Raw genomic sequence first — 18,602 nt, 5'->3', positions numbered from 1 at the left:
CGCCACCTCGTAGTTCAGCCACCCACCGCAACCCCGAGCAGGGGTGGCCTGGCGCTTTGCACGCGCTCGGCGCGCACGGATTACGGGATCCCCGAGATGCGTCCTTCTCTTTTGCTTCCGCAACGGCGTGTCCGTGATCATATGCCGTCTCCGTCTAACCAGCTATCAGGCAGGCGGCCCGTACCTGCGTGCTCGTGACCGGGACTGGAAGACGAGGCCACCTATACCCCGTCCGCATGTCTTTTTTTTCGTCTCGCTATTCATCTAGATATCGAGGGATAATCTCCCTCGGCAAAATTGATAATCTTTCGCCGAGTATGCGAATGTTGAACTCGATCCCTTTTTCAATCCATAACGTAAAACGTATTTGCAGTGTAATTACACCCCATTATTTGCGCGACATGTTTCTTTCGCTCTTGTTCCAAACTTTCGCCCGTACTGCCCCTATCTCTCTACCCCTATCCCTATGTCTTTTTCTGTGTTTGCTTCAGCGCATTGTCCCGTGAACTGTTTCGATTGTTGAACAACGAATGCGAGAAGGCCACCGACTCCCAGTAGATTTTTCGCAGGAGAATACTTGGTGAGTGGCGAAAAGAGACGCCTTAATCTTAAGCAGCGTTGGGGAAAAACAAGAGGATGACTGAACAAGTCGCGAACAAGTCGCCAGTCACTCGAGCAAAGATCAAACTGAAATACTCCAAGTTTATGTATAATAGACACGTTTATCACAATTCATATCTATAATCGCGATAGTTGGCGATAGTTCGCTCAAGCAACAACAGCTTTACGCGATGAGGGAGATGCCTGAAATAACTTGAAACCTGTTTTAGAAGTAATTTAAGGGTCTCGCGATTACCGTGCGATTAATTGAACCGGGTGCGACAGAAACTACGACATGCATGAAAAAGGATTGATTCGAGAACGTTACTTAAATCGTCCCTTTTAATGAAAACACCTTACGACCTTTATCGAATGACGTTGTCATTTACAACTTGAAATGTCCTTCTCTTAAAGTCATTTAAAAGTTAGAAATGTTGACTGTTATACATATAACAACTGTTACAGAATGGTAATTGAAAAAAGTTGCATAATTTCGAGTGTATTGTAGAAAATACGACCAGGAAACTCGATCGTGTCACGCGTAATTGACTTGCGTAATTCATTTTGTTCCACATATCCTCTATCCCATGAAACTACATTCAAAATGTTCGTTCGATTGATTTTGACGCCCCACTTGGTCCGATGCATGACGTCGCTCCTGTGTACCTACGTCCGACGCGGGATATGTTTGTGCGCAAACTTGCAGCTAACTGCACAAACATTTCAACCGCACGTAGCCCAACTAACAATAATAGAGTGTTGGCCATCTGGTTGCATTGTTATGCAATTGAAAATATCGCTTGTTTCCGATTTCACCTAGGGTATAATCGCACGTAAGAGGACACTAGTCTAGGGCTAGTTGATTGCACACAGCTGTAGGATTGTGCAATTTGTTGGAACAAGCATTATCCCTTGTTATCGCACATTTCATCAATAGCGAGACAATAGGCGAGTATGCGTGTGGAGAAAAGAAAAACCTGTAATTAAAAACTTACAGAGAGAATAAGCGGTCTTTATTTATAATATCTAACGCGCCAAGTATAATATATATTCGTGATAACGCTCTTCCGTCGTTCAACTTTTCCAAGTGAATAAATTTTGTTACTCTTGCGCTTCTTCAAAAATAAAGTCTGCGTTTTATTGCGATCGGTATACCTGTCAAGATACACGCGCGAAACGAAAATGTTTTCCACTTAATTTTTGCAACATTCTTCTTGTTGAGCGTACTGTACATTCGTCGCGTCGAGAATACGAGTAAAACGCAAACTTGGAAAACAACGAGCGATTCGTTTTCGTTTATTGCACTATTCATCATTACGAGCATCGTTCTCTAATATCGGCACGAGCCTACGCGAGCTCAAACGGATAACGTTCGTCCAATAAATGGTTGCTGATGAAAGGATTGTAGCAACCTTTTGGTAACCACAGCAACGGGCCGTGTGCCAATCAATAGGAAAAGAGGATTACGCTAGCTCGCGCGTCTCCTAGTCCCGATAGTTTCTTGATGAGTATCGAACTTTGAAAGACGCGTAGAGAGAGACAGAGACAGAGCAAAGATACGAAAGACGAGATATTACGGTGTATAATCTAAAATTTGGTAGCGCAACACTAGAAATTACGAGTATCTGGAAATTGTCAGGTATATACTGCCATTGAAGCCACCAAATGTTTGCTAATGTTACGAAACCTAGAAAGGAGCCTTCGGAGTCAGCTTCGATGCGGACATTCAAGTCACGATCAGATACGGGAGGCGGAAACATGTATGTACGTACGAACATGCCGGACTTAATTGGTGATCACTTTGTATCGATATCGGATTCAATGTCGATTTGAGGTCTGCGTTTGGGATAAATTGGTTGACGTTGCACAGTACATTGTCGCGTGTATTATGGCATTGTCGTACATACATATATTGTATATTCTACTCTCAAAACGCGGACAAACATCATGGATCGAGAATTTCCAATCCTGTACTTCGGAGAGAAGATTTCCGGTCTTAATCGCGACAAGTTTGCTCGTGTCTCGTTTCGTTCGCGCGCGCTTCCGGAATTTCCGCAATTTGTATGTACACCTCCGTAACTCTGGGAAAGGGAACATGAGCGCTGAGATGATACCGTCATCTTTTCCTCGCGAGTGAGTCGACGCGACGTATCATCCACTTGTCAAGCTGCATGCAGCCAATGCAAATAGTTGGTTGTGTGAAATGCTAAATACCGCCGTCCCGCGTGCCTATTTATAGAGCCGGCGCGATCGATAAATACCCTCTATAGAACGGAGCGAGCGACCAAATGGGAGTGGTTGAGAGAGGAAGAAAATCCAGAGAATGGGAAATGGCAAGAAATGGAAGAGGCAAGGAGAAGCCAGAGAGAGAGGAGATGAAAATTGACAAATCAGGGGAGAATCAAGCCGACGAACATTTCGCCTGCCTGACTTGACAATCGGGCGTGAATGGAACTCGAAACTAAGGTGAAACGATCCAAAGAACATACAAAATGGAATTCTTATCGATGTGTAGCGCCTCGCCTCGTGTGCGTATACGGCGAAATTACTTAGAATAGAAATAGAAATTACTTTGTAACGTACTTGGCAGCATCTTGGGCCATCGTGTGGATGGAAGTAATCGATATTTGCGAACGGGTCGATATCTCGCGACAAGGCCATGCTACGACCCTCCTACATTATTGATGCTTGACGGACGGCTTTTGTGGAATGGAGTGTCCCGCTGTTTGCGGGTCACCAAGCCTTGGCGTGTCGACGGTGTCACGATAGTTTCTCGCTGCACTCTGTTCCTTCTTCTCCTCCTCCTCCCCCTTCAGCTCCCCTCATACTAGCATGTCGATATGCGCCTCTTCCTCGATAATGGATGCACCTTATCGCGAGATAAGCTGGCATTTTTCATCGCCGAAACACGCATGAAAATCGAAAAGTCAATTTTGTGCTTTCCTTCCTCATCGACTTGTACTCTCGGTAAAGGCGAGTAATGCGACAAGCAAATTCTTTATCGAATCAAATTTTTTTCTAGTCTACTGAATCAGATTGATTGACGTCTCTCCGTTCTGCGGCAGTCATGGCAGTTAAACACATGTTGATGCAGCTTTTTTGCCCCTTTATATCGCATTTACAGCAACAAGAACACTGGCGTACGTGCAATACAATAGCGATACAATAGACAACAGACAATGGAGTAGACGAGCGGTTGGGCGCTTCGTATGAACGTGTGAGGATATAGGAAGCCAGTGTTAAAACCTGCAACTCTTTAATGAGATTTTTATTTTTTCTTGGATTTATTGGAACTGCACGTGAAAGAGAAAGATTTTTATGTATGTACACGTATTTTTATATACGTTTTCATAAATAATGGACAATTTTTTATTCTAATAATTCGATTAAACATTTCCTCGTTAATAACAAGCACGACATTACGACAAAACATACATGTTGTATCTTTGCGGTCCCAATTGGAACGCGAAACAATGACTGCATGGAAAAGGATGCACAATTAATGACATTTGTCGATTTTGCATTGTCCACGTATAATGGTGCGTCACGACCACCTGCAATGCGGAATTCGTGGGTTTCGTGCGCGGAAGATTGCAGCTAGAATTGTTCGTTGCCGCGAGCGATCACAGAGCGGGGAAACTCATTTATTAGCGTCGTTCTCCGTCACGTTCCTAGTAAGATCCTACTGCCACGTTTACTTGAGCTTTCGTGTTCAAAGAAACCGAAACATCTGACAAATTCGGTTACGGTAGCCACATTGAAACTATATTATTTATAAATTACACTCTCTTCCTCTTCCTTCCCCCCCCCCTTCTCCCCCCCTCCCCTTCCCGTATACTGCAAGCGCGACGACACATTTTTGACATTCTTAATTCTTTTTGACATTCCGAAAAGCTCATATTGATCGTTTTCACGAAAAAGCAACAACTTGAGACGGGATGTAAATGTATCACGATGTTATCGTTTGCAAGGCGAGTCATCCGAGCAATGTTACTTAGACGGGCTTCGTGTCAGTTTGTGTCACATGTGACATTGTAAAAGCAAGAAAATCAATGTTGGTCGTTGGACATTAGCCCTTTCGCGTCGCGCGTCCCTCGAGCACGTAACTCGTCAGTGATCTCGTTTCCGTCTCATCTTTAACATTGCTCAACAGTATTCAGTCGTGATCATAAATCCATGTTATTTTCCAAATCTTCTTTGTTGGACAATAACAATAAATTCGATCTTCTTCGTGCTCCGAGCACAAGCTCCAAGTAGCGTAATCCCGTAACTCGTTGCGTTACGGAGACGGACGAACGAAGGAATCACCCTCGTTCTCTCCCGTTCCCGAGGACGAAACGTAAAAAGAAACGGAAGGGCGAAAGCAAATTCCTTGCTAGGACGGTTGAGATGAATTATTGAAATGCCACGTGCGTTCCGTGCTCGCGTGACGCACATTTCGATCATGCGTCCTACGTTACTTGGAAATGCGTGCCGCGAAAGGGTGGCATGAGAAAGTCGTACAAGCCACGGGAAGCATCCGTAGACCTTTGTCTTTGAATTACCTCAAGATTTGAGAGCTCTCGTCCACCACTCACCAAGCAACCGCTTGTAATCCATCCGATAATACATTTCCGAGATTGTCTTTCTCTTTGTCGCGCTCGGTTTACAGTATGTACTGCAAGTGCAACGTAGACTTTGTTACGTCAATAATGGAGTTGCCACGGAGTTTGTGAGAACGCAAAGCTTCATCTCGAAAGCGCGCGTAAATGGTATAAACTTTTGTTATAGAGAATTTATCATTGCATCGCAATGTCGACAATCAGCTTCTTGCCATGTAATGGTGTCGTAATTATCAATTATGCATTGCGAGTATACCGTGAGGAAAACTGACGCACTAATCACCGTGCGCGACGGAGAAAGATGATCTTGTATGCATAAAGCGGCGCGTTCCTTTCAGACCTACATGCCAATTTCCTGACCTGACGCCAGGCAGATTTCGCTGCGTAATGCCAAATTTATTCCTCCAACGCAACATCTCGCAGATGCTACGTCAATACCGAGAGTTGACGGTGGAGTATCACCTGGCATGGTGACCCTCATATATATATATTGTTTTTTTCCATAAAACTCTTAAAAATTCCTAAATCATTCCCTCTGTATCATTGGTACAAATCTAGAGAAGTAACGGCAAGTCACGTGCGATAATGCAGATACTGTACGTACAACATTGTCGCCACCGAAATTGCGTAAACTATCGATATATCCAGGTAAACTTTACCATGTGCTTTTCGAAACATGTGGTTTCACTGTATCGCAACTTTGGTAACACGAATTGCACGTCAATAAATGCGTATTTTCGTCCTTGCTCGCCCGATAATAACTAGCAATAAAACTCGCATGCTTTAACATTGCAGATTTCTGTACAGAAAAAATAATGAAATGAGAATATTGATCAGACCAAGTAGAGTGACCGCTGCCGTATAGAGTCCGCCATCTGTGCGCCTTGAACCTAAGCTACGTATAAACCGTAAGAAGGCTTTGTAATAAAAAAAGGCCCGATTAGCAAAAAATGTCTCGTGAAAATAGTAAAAGTTTTTTTCTGGAAAAATTATGTAGCTAATATTTCTACATGTGTATCGTCATCTTGCAAAGCACGTTGTCTAGATATTTGGACGATTTCTTGGCGAGAATAGTTGGAAGAATAATGTATTAATCATGAAATCAATTTGTTCGAGTCCCAGATTGCAAACACCATTGAATCACAAATACGGGAACATTACGAAATCGTAATAAGCAAGTACATATCACTTGATGAAGCAGTCGTACTATGTCTCTCTCTCTCCCTCTCTCTCTGTGTCGGGATATATAGCTTTATTTATCGACGTGCACATTCGGAGAACACTCTGGGGAAGCATAAAGCGTCTCGCGCACAGATGGATATTTCATCCATCATATAAATTTCTAATAAAGAATATTGCGTTATCGTTGGCCTAACGCAAACCGAGAAAATATTGCGCAAAAACATACAAAGTTATTACTGTAATCGAGTGTACAGAACTGACCGACTGACTAATTTCATCCGGCGGTTTTTGTGGGCTTTTGTGGGAAGCATTAACCTGTTCATGGTGTACATATACATCTCTTGCCTGCCATTCTTTCATTTCTCTCAATCACTTCAACTTGAGAAACTTTCAATTAATGATAACGTGAAAAAAACGATATACGAGCCGCAAGAGTTAAACGTCCTCTTTATCTGAATTTATCTTTATCTGAGATAAGCTTCTGCATATTAATCGCTGCTCCGAGACACATCGATATTGGAAACGCCATCAATCTTTCTTACTGTATTAATAATATTTATCGGGTGGCAATAAAGATTGATGCTGCAGTGCCAACAAGTACGTACGTTTCATCTTCCCTTGACGTATTGAGCGCGGCAAGCGACTGATAAGGCAAGCGAATGAAATTCGGATTGGACAAGTATGCAAGTATTTAACGTGATGCTTGGTGATGACATGGATCCCTTCTGTATAAAAAAAAAACTAAAATATTTCTTCTTACAAATAAGTTATCGCGTATCGAGTCGAATCGACTCGAGGGTGTGCAGAGGGTGCGCAAACCATGCGAGCGTGCGTCGGTATGAAATATCGTTCGGTACTTACACAGAGAAGTGGTACAGGAAGCACTTCCAGCCGGTTGGACGCTCGAGGAAGTTGTAAACTTGACCCTGAAAGGTAGCTTTCCCAGCGCGTCGATGTTCCTTCACGTGATAGCGACCCTCCCAGGTATTGCGATCGCCACCAGTTCCCAATAACAATCTTGGATCCACACCTAGAAATAAAGCAAAGAATTTGCAATTTTGTTCCGATTAAATTAAATAAAGTGGGAGAGGACGTACGTCGATACATCAATACTGTCATGTATTGCTCGTGTCACGCGATTCCAGTTAAATCTGTCCGAATAACAACTAGGGTAGATTTAGCGACTTGCGCGGAAATGTTCCTTTCGGAGTAGAATTTGCAAGAGAAAATACGAGAAAACAATCCATTACGATGATTGATTTGCTGAATTTTAAGCGACTGAACTTTCATTCTTTGTGTCGATCACGTCTTTGAAAGTTCACGAGTCAGCGATCGTCCCGTCGGCTTTCTTGCTTGTCTATTCTCGGTACAGTTTGCCTCTGCTTTTTCTTTCATCAATCCTCGGCAAACTCGGTGTGTAATCGAAAGCTCGCTACTAAAATGCTTCCATTTTGGGATGCAGGATGTGACGTCATTCTGCCACGCCACATCACAGACACCGAGAAGGAAGGAAATTCGAGGATCAATATTTACGGGCTATATACGCTAAAAGAGGAGCCGAAACATTGCAATTGATCCAATATTGCAACACCGATACCATGTGAACGACAGCGTGAAATTTGTCCAATCTACAAGATTGTAGAAAAATAATTTTTTCGAAGTCTTCTGCCTTCGACTTTCTCGATTCCGGAGAGAAATCGATGATGGTCGAGGCAGATATTTGCCGGTGTTTGAAACGTTTCTCACCTCCGGCCAAGGTGTCATTGTTGTCAGACTGCAAGGTAGCACTGGTGTCGGATAGGGGCGACGGGGCCGGTCTTAAATCCGACGGCGGTTCCAATCTCAGCAAATCACTTCCGCCATCTCCACCGCCGCCTCCATTTCCTCTGCCGACCTGTACAATCGTCACATTCAGAGGTCCCCGGTTACCTGCCGTACAGAGAGAAACAAACCGAAAATGTGATGGTTATAAATTAGTCCGTTGACGATAAACGATCAAAAGCAAACGAGGGCAATAAAAGTATTAAAGTATCAAGTCAAAAGTCTTCAGGATAAATTTCCTTTTCCATTCAACGGCCAACAAGAGCATTGTCCTAATGATCGTTGCACGTGAAGAGAGTGCTAGCCTAATCTTTTAGTAAAGTCGTAAACAAACTGATCAATCGTAGGCAAGCATATTTAGTACGTCTGAAAATGCTCGACTGTGATTGATCGATTTGCTTATGGCTTTGTTACTCGGGCCTTATGGTCCCTTCGTTATACAACTGTCTTGTTGTACAAAATTATCATTGATCGACAATTGGCGAGGGGAGTCAAAAGGCCCGCGAGCGGAGTAAGGATCGGCAGTAAGGATGTCACTAACTAAGTGGCAATTAACCTCTCTCTCTATCTCTCTCTCTCTCTCTCTCCGTGTCGTTTGCCTCGTCCTCGAATAAGCTGAGCTAAAATTGAATCCGTTTAACCGGATGAGATACTCTTCCGCGACATTTATCGATTTAGCGGTTCAGCCTGCGGCGTGTAAAGATGGAAACAGACTGACATAATTTACGATTAACGTGTCTCGTTTACGGATTAGGAAAGACCCGCTGCGCGTTTGTCCGATCCCCCGATATGTAATAAAGGAGAAACGCTGAAATTTTACGACTCGGGCCAATGCTCGTAAAACTGGAACTCTCATACGAATGATACGTGTGTCGTATAGAAATTTCTTGCTTCGGGTCGGATTTTCATGAAAATTCAATAAGACGTGAGTTACTTTGAAGCGACGAGGGTACAACCGTGGCTAAAGAGGGTCCGTTTATATCGGGACATATTCGCGCGCGTATATCCGGGCCGAGTAATCTCTACAAACAATAATATACCAGACTACGAATCTACGAGCCAAGCGCAGCGAGGCTGACCTTTAGGTTTTGTTCGATAAAACGCCACAGTATATTTGGAGGCGGGCGCACGCGATAATGCACACACGTAATTAGTTGCGCGTCATTTTTAATGACGTAAGGACGATTGCGCGTGAAACAATGTTACTCCTAATTATAAAGTCGTAAGTAAAATGGCCAATCGTGATCGAACGTGTTTGCTACGCCGAAAATGCGCGATTGTGATTGGTCGATCTGCTTACGACTTTATAGTTACGATTAAAATTGTTGTCACGTGCAATAGCTTTAATGATGCGAGCTTCCTCTCTACGTTTTTTACCTAATAATACAATAGAAATGTTTGCGAAAGCAACCGTTGACAACGATAGCTATCGGTCGGAGCGGAACGACTCACCTGTTCTGGAGGGTGGAAGTAACAGCCCTTGAACCTCCTCGAGTGGCATGGCCTGCCCGTGATGATCTCGGTAATGATGAGGGCGGTCTCTCATACCTCCTCCCCGCTGCAGCAATCGCGCACGCTTTCACAACGTTGCTCTTCGGGTAGTGACACCCGTTGTCAGAAAGTTGGATCAGAATCGGGATCGGGACCGGTACCGGGAGCGGGAAGCTGGGAGAGTCCTTAGGGACTCTTGCTGATGGCGACGGACGGTGGTTGAGCGTCATCGCCCCGCCGTCGCACCTAAGACCATGCCCAGGTCACCAAGATCGGACGAGTCTCCAACTTGCACTCTCGGAAGAGGTCCTCGTCGACTACCTCGCCGTCAATGTCCGTCCTGTCGAAAAAAGAAAAAAGGATTTTCGTTGTAAAATACGCTGATGTATATTGTAGCGAGAACATATCCACCCTCAGAAAGGATTTCTGGTAACAAGACGAAAAATATTCTTGACTAATTTAATCGTATTACAAGTATAAAAAATATGAAAATAAAACAATTTTTAATTTAAATCAGTAATTTCTATTCTTCTCTCTCGAATTAAATAAGATTGTCTTACTGTCTTCAGACAAGAGTAACATGTACAAATTTATGCTTATATATTCTTGTACGTAGAATAATTTGATATTAGCGCCACTTTATTAGTAGGCTTTGTCGATGTCGACGCATCATTTTCTCACAGTCGCTCGTCGACTCGGCGCTTCTGCGTCCTTTATTCCGATAAAACGGCCAATATTTATGTGTTGCAATCGAAAATCGGGAAAGTGTTTCTGTTATTTACAATGCAAGAAATATTAAAAGATATGGAAATGTAAGTAAGTATATACAATATACTTACTTGAGAAATAAGATTCGAGATAAGACATTTCCACTTATTCATTGTAAATAACAGAAACACTTTCCCGATTTTCGATTGCAACACATAAATATTGGCCGTTTTGTGCAGATTCTACAAATTCTCTTAGAAGAATAGAATAAGATGTCTTTTAGATTTCACAATATTCTTAAATCAAGAATATTTTGAACTTGCTACAAATTTGTATCTAAATCCTTCTGAGAAAATGAATGAGATAGCACGAAGATTATTTTAATGTAGATTTTGGAATTTTCTATTGAAGATTAAAATATGCTTCTTTTCAATAATAAATATGATTGTCGCTATAGCGATCTTATTTTATGATAGATTAAAGAGTAATAGCATTAGTCCACAAATCTTTTCTGTGGGTGTCGTGTCATGACCCGCATTTTTGATGTCCGACGATTCGACTTTTGATCACGACTACTTGTTTAGTCTTATCCTTATCCGCTTTTACGATACATTGAGTCCTGCCTTTCAACCATCGGCTATTTTTCAAATCCTTCTCCAGCCGTGTGTTGTACAAGTTTGATATTTTATGCTCTCTGTTCGCGACATACTCGCGCGAACATTAAAGTGCTCGTGTACTTTGATGTTTGCTCACGGCACACATACGTGCGTGCAATATCGTAGATCGATGGTCGACGTGTCTCGGTTAGTGGGTCTAGTTCGTGAGAATTATATAGTTGTCGTATAACTATAGACATGCGATTCGTGGCTTGATCGTGTTTCCCAGCCAACAGCAAACGACATTATCGTGCCACACGTGGTATTTGTTGTTTGTTTTTCTCTTCTCCTCTTTTATACGCTATCTTCCGTTCCCGCGCCGTCATCAGAATCGCTAATTACTACGAAAGATCTACGAATGATCTCTACGCAACGGATACATCCGAGATTGTACCGTGGACGCGTGCCCATCTGAGTCTGCGAATCAGATTTTCCATTTTCCGGAAACAGACTATCCAAAGTCTATCGATACGTTGCTCAATATCGATGCCAAAGGCACACTCTGAGGATTTCTCCACGTACAATCCCCTACTCGAGTGCAGTATCAGTCCCGTTCTCCACTACTTACTAAACCACTAAGTAAGCATACTAAAAGAATAAGCACTCGGTATGTCAAAGCTTCGATGCCTGTATTATGACAACCCGGCATACGAAGGAGAAGTAAACGGGCTGATTGCTATTCTGCAGGCGCAAAATCTTTATGAGGCTGAATGGGTTGGCATTTTTTAAAAAGAAGTATATATCTTATTATCTATACAATTAAGGATATCGAAAAAGACACTTGGACGGTGACAATTTAACGTCTGGTTAATAGAAAATTTACGGTGGATTGATGCGAGACCCCTGCTGCTTACATAAATCACTTTTTGTCGGTGTACACGTAGGTTCGCGCTGTCTTGCCCCGTCCACTCAGTGGGACTATTTATCAAAGTGCCTTCGGAATATTCCTGGAAACAAAACGGCAACGTCCATTACCCCTTATGCTAGTAATATCCTTTCTTTCCACCTATATTTATCACGTGCAAAAAAAGTTCTGAACAAGATTAATAATTCAATGTCCACTTGCTTACGATAAGTTGGATGAAAGCGCTCGTGGAAATTGCAATGATCATTTTCCACACGTAAAACGTTGATCGCAATCGCGGAGAAAACGTCCATATAGCATTATGAGAAGATGGAAAATTTATTCGGATAAAAATGAATTATTCCTATATTCCCATAAGATTAAAGGTGCAATGTTGACGATCGCGTGAAACATACAACTCGGAGACCGTTGGTTAAAATGCGTTTGACGAACGGCACTATCTCTGAAGGACATCGTGTAAAAGCACTCGCATGTTAAAAAGAAGTACATGACACGGGATGCCCCTCTCCCGAAAAAAAGAAGAATGTTTTGCATTAACGATAAGAAAGCCGACAAATCGATGTCCAAGCTACACAGCATATCTCTGCTGCTTTTCACAGGGGTAAAGAAATCGTTCCTGACAGTTCAAAAGAGTTCAATTTTTAATGCATGAATTGATCCGCTGTTATGATACAAGCTACGTAAAAGTTGTCGCCTATAGTACTTGTTACTCAACAGCTTTGACAGTCGGAATGTTTTTAACATTGTGAACTGTTGACCCTATGGGATATTTTAGCCCAAGAAAAAATAATTTCACCCGACCGATTCGTTCTTTACTTCATATTAAACTGTGCTAGCTTTCGCCTGCCAGAATTCCTATATACAGGGTGTCCCGGGTTTTAACCGACAAACTGCGGGAGCATATTCTACTAGTGGAAATAAGAAAAAATTCTTATATCGAGTTTGCTTAGAAATGCTTCATTACAAAGTTATAAACCAATATTGAAAAGAAATATCAGATAAGTAACAACGGATTTTTTCACAAAAATAAAAATTATCTACGCAATGATTTAGTGACGCATTTCAAAATGTTGTCCTTGCACATCGATACAAGCTAGACATCGACGTAGTACAGAATTTGTTACGGTACGACATTCCTGAAAATTTTCTTGCATCTCAGTAACTGAATTAGTAATTCGTTGCTTTAAATCTATCTGGTACTCTCCTGTTAGGAAATCTACGTTGATACTCTCGTACGGCAGCTCGTGCATTTCCCTCACAGAATCCGTACACGAAATGAATATCGGTGTATTCCTCATTTGAAAACACTTTTGGCATTCTGATAGTAATTGCTAGTTGACACGACGATTGAAATCTAACAGCTACTGTTGTAAAAGTAACAATCATACCGAATCGTTTCAACATAGTGAACACGAATACACGTGAATACACATAACATAAACATCTTCGACCTTCCAAATTCTACACTATGTTCCGTTGTTACTTATCTGATATTTCTTTTCAATATTGGTTTATAACTTTGTAATGAAGCATTTCTAAGCAAACTCGATATAAGAATTTTTTCTTATTTCCACTAGTAGAATATTCTCCCGCAGTTTGTCGGTTAAAACCCGGGACACCCTGTATAAAGGCGTGTACATGTATGTATACAAGTATGAAATGATTCGAAGCATTAGTGTGACATAAAACTTCATTTACATCTCCCATATACCTCGAATTTAGCCAGCGTCAAGGTTTCGACCTTTCTCCCGGCATTTTCTCTTGGGTTTGACATCATGCGAATCATTTCTTATTCATGACATATCTGTCAAATGGTCACTTGGAACGTATAGAACGTATTCTGTCTCCTCCAATTTGTCCATCGACACATCATTTATTATTGCCACATGAAAGCATTTTAATGATGAACACTTGATGAACACTTGAAACGTTACTCTGTTTTTTCTTCTCGTATTCAATCAAGATGGGTAAAATGTCGAAAAATACGATTTGAGCTGATTTCAGTCAGAGACGCAATAATGCTACAATATTAACAGATTGAATACATATTCATCCTTTCGTTGAAATCGGCCATTAAACATTGATATTTAATAATCACCATCGAATTCATGTATTCGTAATGTCGCGTGACAATCCACCTTTCCTCTCTCCCTTCGTCGCGTGCACGTGATACTTTATCAGTGAGCCATGATTTATATCTACGTCGATGCTTGGTGAGCAACCATATAACTAATAACACAGCTTTCATCTATGAAAAAAAATACGCTTTCTAATGTTGCTTTGTCGGGCGCATAACAAATTGACACGTTGCGCAGAAAGATTTAATGCAAACTAACTCTGACCAAGATTTCCAATTCTCACTAATGGTACAGAGTCGTCATTAATGCGAGCTATAAAAGTCATCCGCAATTGTCGTTGTTTTCCGCGTTCTTCGGGTGTGCTTGTACGTGTCACGAAGGATAACGTGTGTAACTATGTGTATGTGCGCGCGCTCACATTCTTTGTGCCAGAGCATCAAAGCTACGGAATAATGCGAAAAGTGGGCTAATTCGTTGCCTGATATTTTAGGCCAGAAAGTAGTCTTTGTTGAGTTGAGAAAGAGAGCGAGAGAGAGAGAAGACAAAAGGTGAAAGGTCCAAAGAACGTGTTACCTTGGACGAACGCAAAGGAGATACACTCACTTTTTTTCGACAACACTGTAAATCCAAGTGTGTACTTTTTACACACTTATGTATGTAAAATCATGTAGTCGCTTTTTACGCATTTGTAAGTGTGTAAAATGTATTTTATTACACGTTTTAGTATGTATATTTATGGTTTTATGCAGTGCAGTGCGTAATGTTTACACAGAAAATCAACGTACACGCGTAAATGCGTAAAAAGTGCACACTTGGATTTACAGTGAAGTTGGAGAAGCGGCGCGGAAAAGAGGAAATGGAGCCGCGGTCATCGTCATTGCTCTGCTGCAACATCAAGACGAAAATCATCGAGCAATTGTCCAACGACAAGGAATCAACCCGTGATTAACGAATAATACCGAGACATTATTTGGATGTACGGATAATTCGATAGGCAACTCTTATTGTTAAATATTAATCGATCTGGAGGTATTTTCGTGCTCGTGCGCGCGCGCGCGCATGAAAAAGATATACTTGACGTTAATTATCTTTTTCAACGCAAACGAGAGGGGCAAGACAACGACGGCTCCTAGCAACACATTTCTTTTTACGAGCGGCTCGCTTGACGTATCGCGTGGCGTGACTCAGGAGGAAAAACGTTTCGTTGTGCCGTTTCGGGGTACAATCTTGTAATCGTATATTAAGGTACGCGTATATTAAAGATTAGGATAACCCGATAGGGCGCGAATCCCTTATCTTATCTAGTAATCGAAGCTGTGCGATCTTTATGCTTGGCACATGCACATGCCCCGCGTCACGCGTTCCTTCTCTCATTTTTTCGTTATTTTTCTTCTTGTCGGAAAAAACGGAAGAGCAAAAGAATTGGCTACCTGAACTCGGCTTCAGGAAGTGATCGCTACCAGGCGGACTATGCTGGAAGTAAATTGCATAATTCCAGTATAGTCACAGTGGGGCGGAGAAAAAGCAAATTTATCTCGTACCTGTTGCCAGAGAAGTCCAGTGGTGGTGGTGGTGGTTGATGGTGGTGGTGGTGGCGATGGTGGTCCCGGCTCGCGCACTGCTCCGGAAACTCCTGGTCCTCGGTGCGAGGCTGACTGCGAGGGTGATGCTCCTCGCGCGCGCGACGATGCCGCCGTCGTGGTCGCTCACAGGCACGGCGGCGCGTTGCAGGACTCTGGAAACGACGGTGTCGCGTGTCGGCTCTACGGCACTCGCGGTTCCGACTCGCGCCGCGGCATCGATTCTGTCCGTCGCGCGTCCTCGCGCCCGCACGGTCAACTCCGCGCCAGCTTCGCCAGCGTAGCCTCCATGGAAGCTAGCCAGCGCGCGCGAGCGGGCCGGGCGAGGTGACCGGGCTTCCTGTCGCGGCGCTCCCGCTCGTCGAACGGCGATAACCGCGCGATAACGATAACGCGTCTGCCACGCGCGCGTAGAGAGACATGTGCCGCTCGCGCCCTCCGCGCGCGCGACCGCTCGGCTGAACTGATCCCCGTACGCGTTTTACGCGCGTGAGGACCCTTCGTGACCCTCGCACCGAGGGGCAGCGGGGTGAAAAATCACGCTCGTTTGCCACTAGAACGATGCGGCCGAGATCGGCCACCCCACGACCACGGAGGAGATCGTCCCGCGACGCGACGAGCGAGCAACGTCCGACGGGAGGTGATCACGCGCGCCTCGCCGCACCGCGCACGTGCCGGCACGCGGCCCCCTCCCCCCCCAAGAAGGACGATACAAAGAGGAACCCGACCACCGAGCCTAGCGCGTCAACCTGTTAGCTCATTCGTCCCGAGTTTGTTTCTAACGTAAAGCTTGTCCATCGCCGATGGATAAAGAAGCGAGGACTCGCAAGAACTAGGCTAATACACTCCCGGAGCTTTCGAGTAAAAGAACCGAATTGTCGCGAGACAATTGTCTCGGGATCGAGATCGAAGGAAAGCGGACTCACGAGAAAGTAGATCGGCAAAGTACGCGGAGAAGGCTAAACCCTTTTCTTCTCTAGCGAAAAGAAATGCGGTAGCGGAACGTACGCGCGGCGCTTCGGCTCCTTTAACGGAAAGGTTACATCGCGGCGGGAGTTGCACGTTGAAACCAGGCAGGCTAGCCAACTTCATCGGCGACGGTTCGACGGGTGCTACCCGGATCATTCGGGCAATCGTCGTGAACACCGATTCTTCGTGAGCCCGTGAGCGATCGCACGTCCTCCCGAGGAGACTCGGTTACGAACTGCTGGCAGGTCTGGCTGCCGCCGATTATAGGTCGCCTCGTGTGACGCTGTTTTACGGCTCATCGCGAGGACGCGGCACAGCCGGCGGGAGAACGTGACGTCACTCCGCCATTACACTCGAGCGCGCGACTCTGCGTTTCCGCCTATCGATACTGTTTGAATTATCGATCGTCGAACGAGGTCGAAGCGCGCAGACTGTACAATCGCGCCGCGACCTCGCCGGAGTTTGGAATCCAAGTTTCTCCTATGTCGCGGCCTTGACGACGAGCAACAGGACGCTCGTCTTGCTCGCGTTTGAGGGTAAAATTTCAGACGGTTCCGCCGCACGAGACGTTCGGAAATCTGCCATCGGCCGCGCGACGATCGTTCACCCGGATATTGTCGACCCGCAATCACGAGTGGGACGATCAATTCGTCCGCCCGATGGAAAAAGCCATCACCCGTACAGCACAGAAGCTTGCACCAACATTGCAGCAACGTTGCAACGTTGCAAATTGCAATGCAACAGTACGAAGACATTGTGATGATCTTCAAGATGAGTTTTGAGGACATTTTAAGGACATAAGATGACATTTTTCGGAAAAATGTTTCAGACAAAAGTTACTTACTTTTCGATGGAGAATAAGAATCTGCAATAAAAAGTTAGGGTTTCAATTTAAGAAATTGAAGGTGATCTTCGCGTGACCTTCAAACGACTATTCAAGGTCAAACCAATGGTATCATCTTATGTCCCCCTCGAAATCGTGACATGTCTGTCTGAAGCATTTTTTCGTATCTCTTTTAGTTTTTTAAAAAATCGACTGTATAAATTAAAATGGGCCACCCTGTATATGTGCATGCGGTGTTTGTCTCTTTCGACTATCTAAAGAACATGGTGGTTGTACGACGCGAGCATCATTCTAAAAGAAAGTAGTTACGTAAAAGAAAAAGGTAAGTACTTTTTATAATATTATGTCTAATTATAGCACTTGTGTGCTGTTAAAATCTTGTATCTATTAATTATAATAGAGAATCACTCTATTTGCCTATCTCACGGTTTATATCACTATAACCTCAAAATTATGGAAATTTATTAGAAAACTGCATATTAATAGAATTGTAATATTTTTAATAACTTTTTCTGTTATAGAAGCTGTTCGTGAAATACACAATCATGCCACTGATGCAGAAATTGCTGAATGCATTTCCAAGTGGCTTGCTCAAGCTCCGGTTAGGATTGAGAGATCAAAGTATGTCATTTTACATATAATTCTATACATACTTGCAGTATGTATATTTTTATGTAATTTTATGCTAATATATGAATTTTAATTCCTATTTTATTTTTACAGGCAACATGCAAACAAAAACGAAGAAGATTCAATTATTTAATTAAAGGAAAAATATTTGAACATATAATTAAAGGAAAAATAATATCTCAAGAAGAGGATTTTTAAGTTTTTTTTTATAAAGAACAGTTACTTTTTTATAACAAAAATAGAGAAAATGTTTATTTCATTTTTTATTACTATTGTTATATTACATATAATTGTCTATTTATGTTAATAAATAAAAATATTGAAGTTATATAATTAAAAATATTTAAAGTATATAATAATGAATAATTATAATTATTGCAAATTCATTGCATTGCAATATTATTATGACGTTTCGTTGCAATGTTCCGAAAAGCGGACATTTTCACATTCCTGCAATCCCATAGCAATGCTGCAGAGACATTTCACGGTGAATTTGCAATGTTGCTACGTTGCGGTGGAAGATTCCTGCAATATATATGCAATATTTTCGTGCTGTATGGGCAGGTAGGCCATCAAA

General features: G+C 42.9%; 1 protein-coding gene across 3 annotated transcripts; it reads right to left on the bottom strand.

Annotated features, from left to right (window-relative positions):
* Positions 1–255: 255 nt before the first annotated feature.
* LOC105285984 (potassium voltage-gated channel subfamily KQT member 1) lies at positions 256–17,307 on the bottom strand. Of its 3 annotated transcripts, XM_011350569.3 has the most exons (5): positions 15,544–16,198; positions 9,657–10,035; positions 8,130–8,312; positions 7,245–7,413; positions 256–7,108 (listed from the first exon to the last, which is right to left on the bottom strand). In XM_011350569.3, the coding sequence occupies exons 2-5, from the start codon at positions 9,748–9,750 to the stop codon at positions 7,075–7,077; spliced, it is 480 nt and encodes a 159-aa protein (XP_011348871.2). In that variant the 5' UTR covers positions 9,751–10,035; positions 15,544–16,198; the 3' UTR covers positions 256–7,074. The 3 variants fall into 3 exon arrangements, with proteins under 3 accessions (XP_011348871.2, XP_026830265.1, XP_026830266.1); XM_026974464.1 differs by lacking the exon at positions 256–7,108 and having other exon boundaries at positions 7,241–7,413; positions 15,544–16,185; XM_026974465.1 differs by lacking the exons at positions 256–7,108; positions 7,245–7,413; positions 8,130–8,312 and adding an exon at positions 16,591–17,307 and having other exon boundaries at positions 9,750–10,035; positions 15,544–15,737.
* Between the last annotated feature and the right edge of the window lie 1,295 nt (positions 17,308–18,602).

This window comes from Ooceraea biroi, chromosome 12 (genome assembly GCF_003672135.1).
Source record: "Ooceraea biroi isolate clonal line C1 chromosome 12, Obir_v5.4, whole genome shotgun sequence".
Taxonomy (NCBI): Eukaryota; Metazoa; Arthropoda; class Insecta; order Hymenoptera; family Formicidae; genus Ooceraea; species Ooceraea biroi.
Note: the sequence above shows the minus strand (reverse complement) of the source record. Positions and strands in the feature narration are given on the sequence as shown.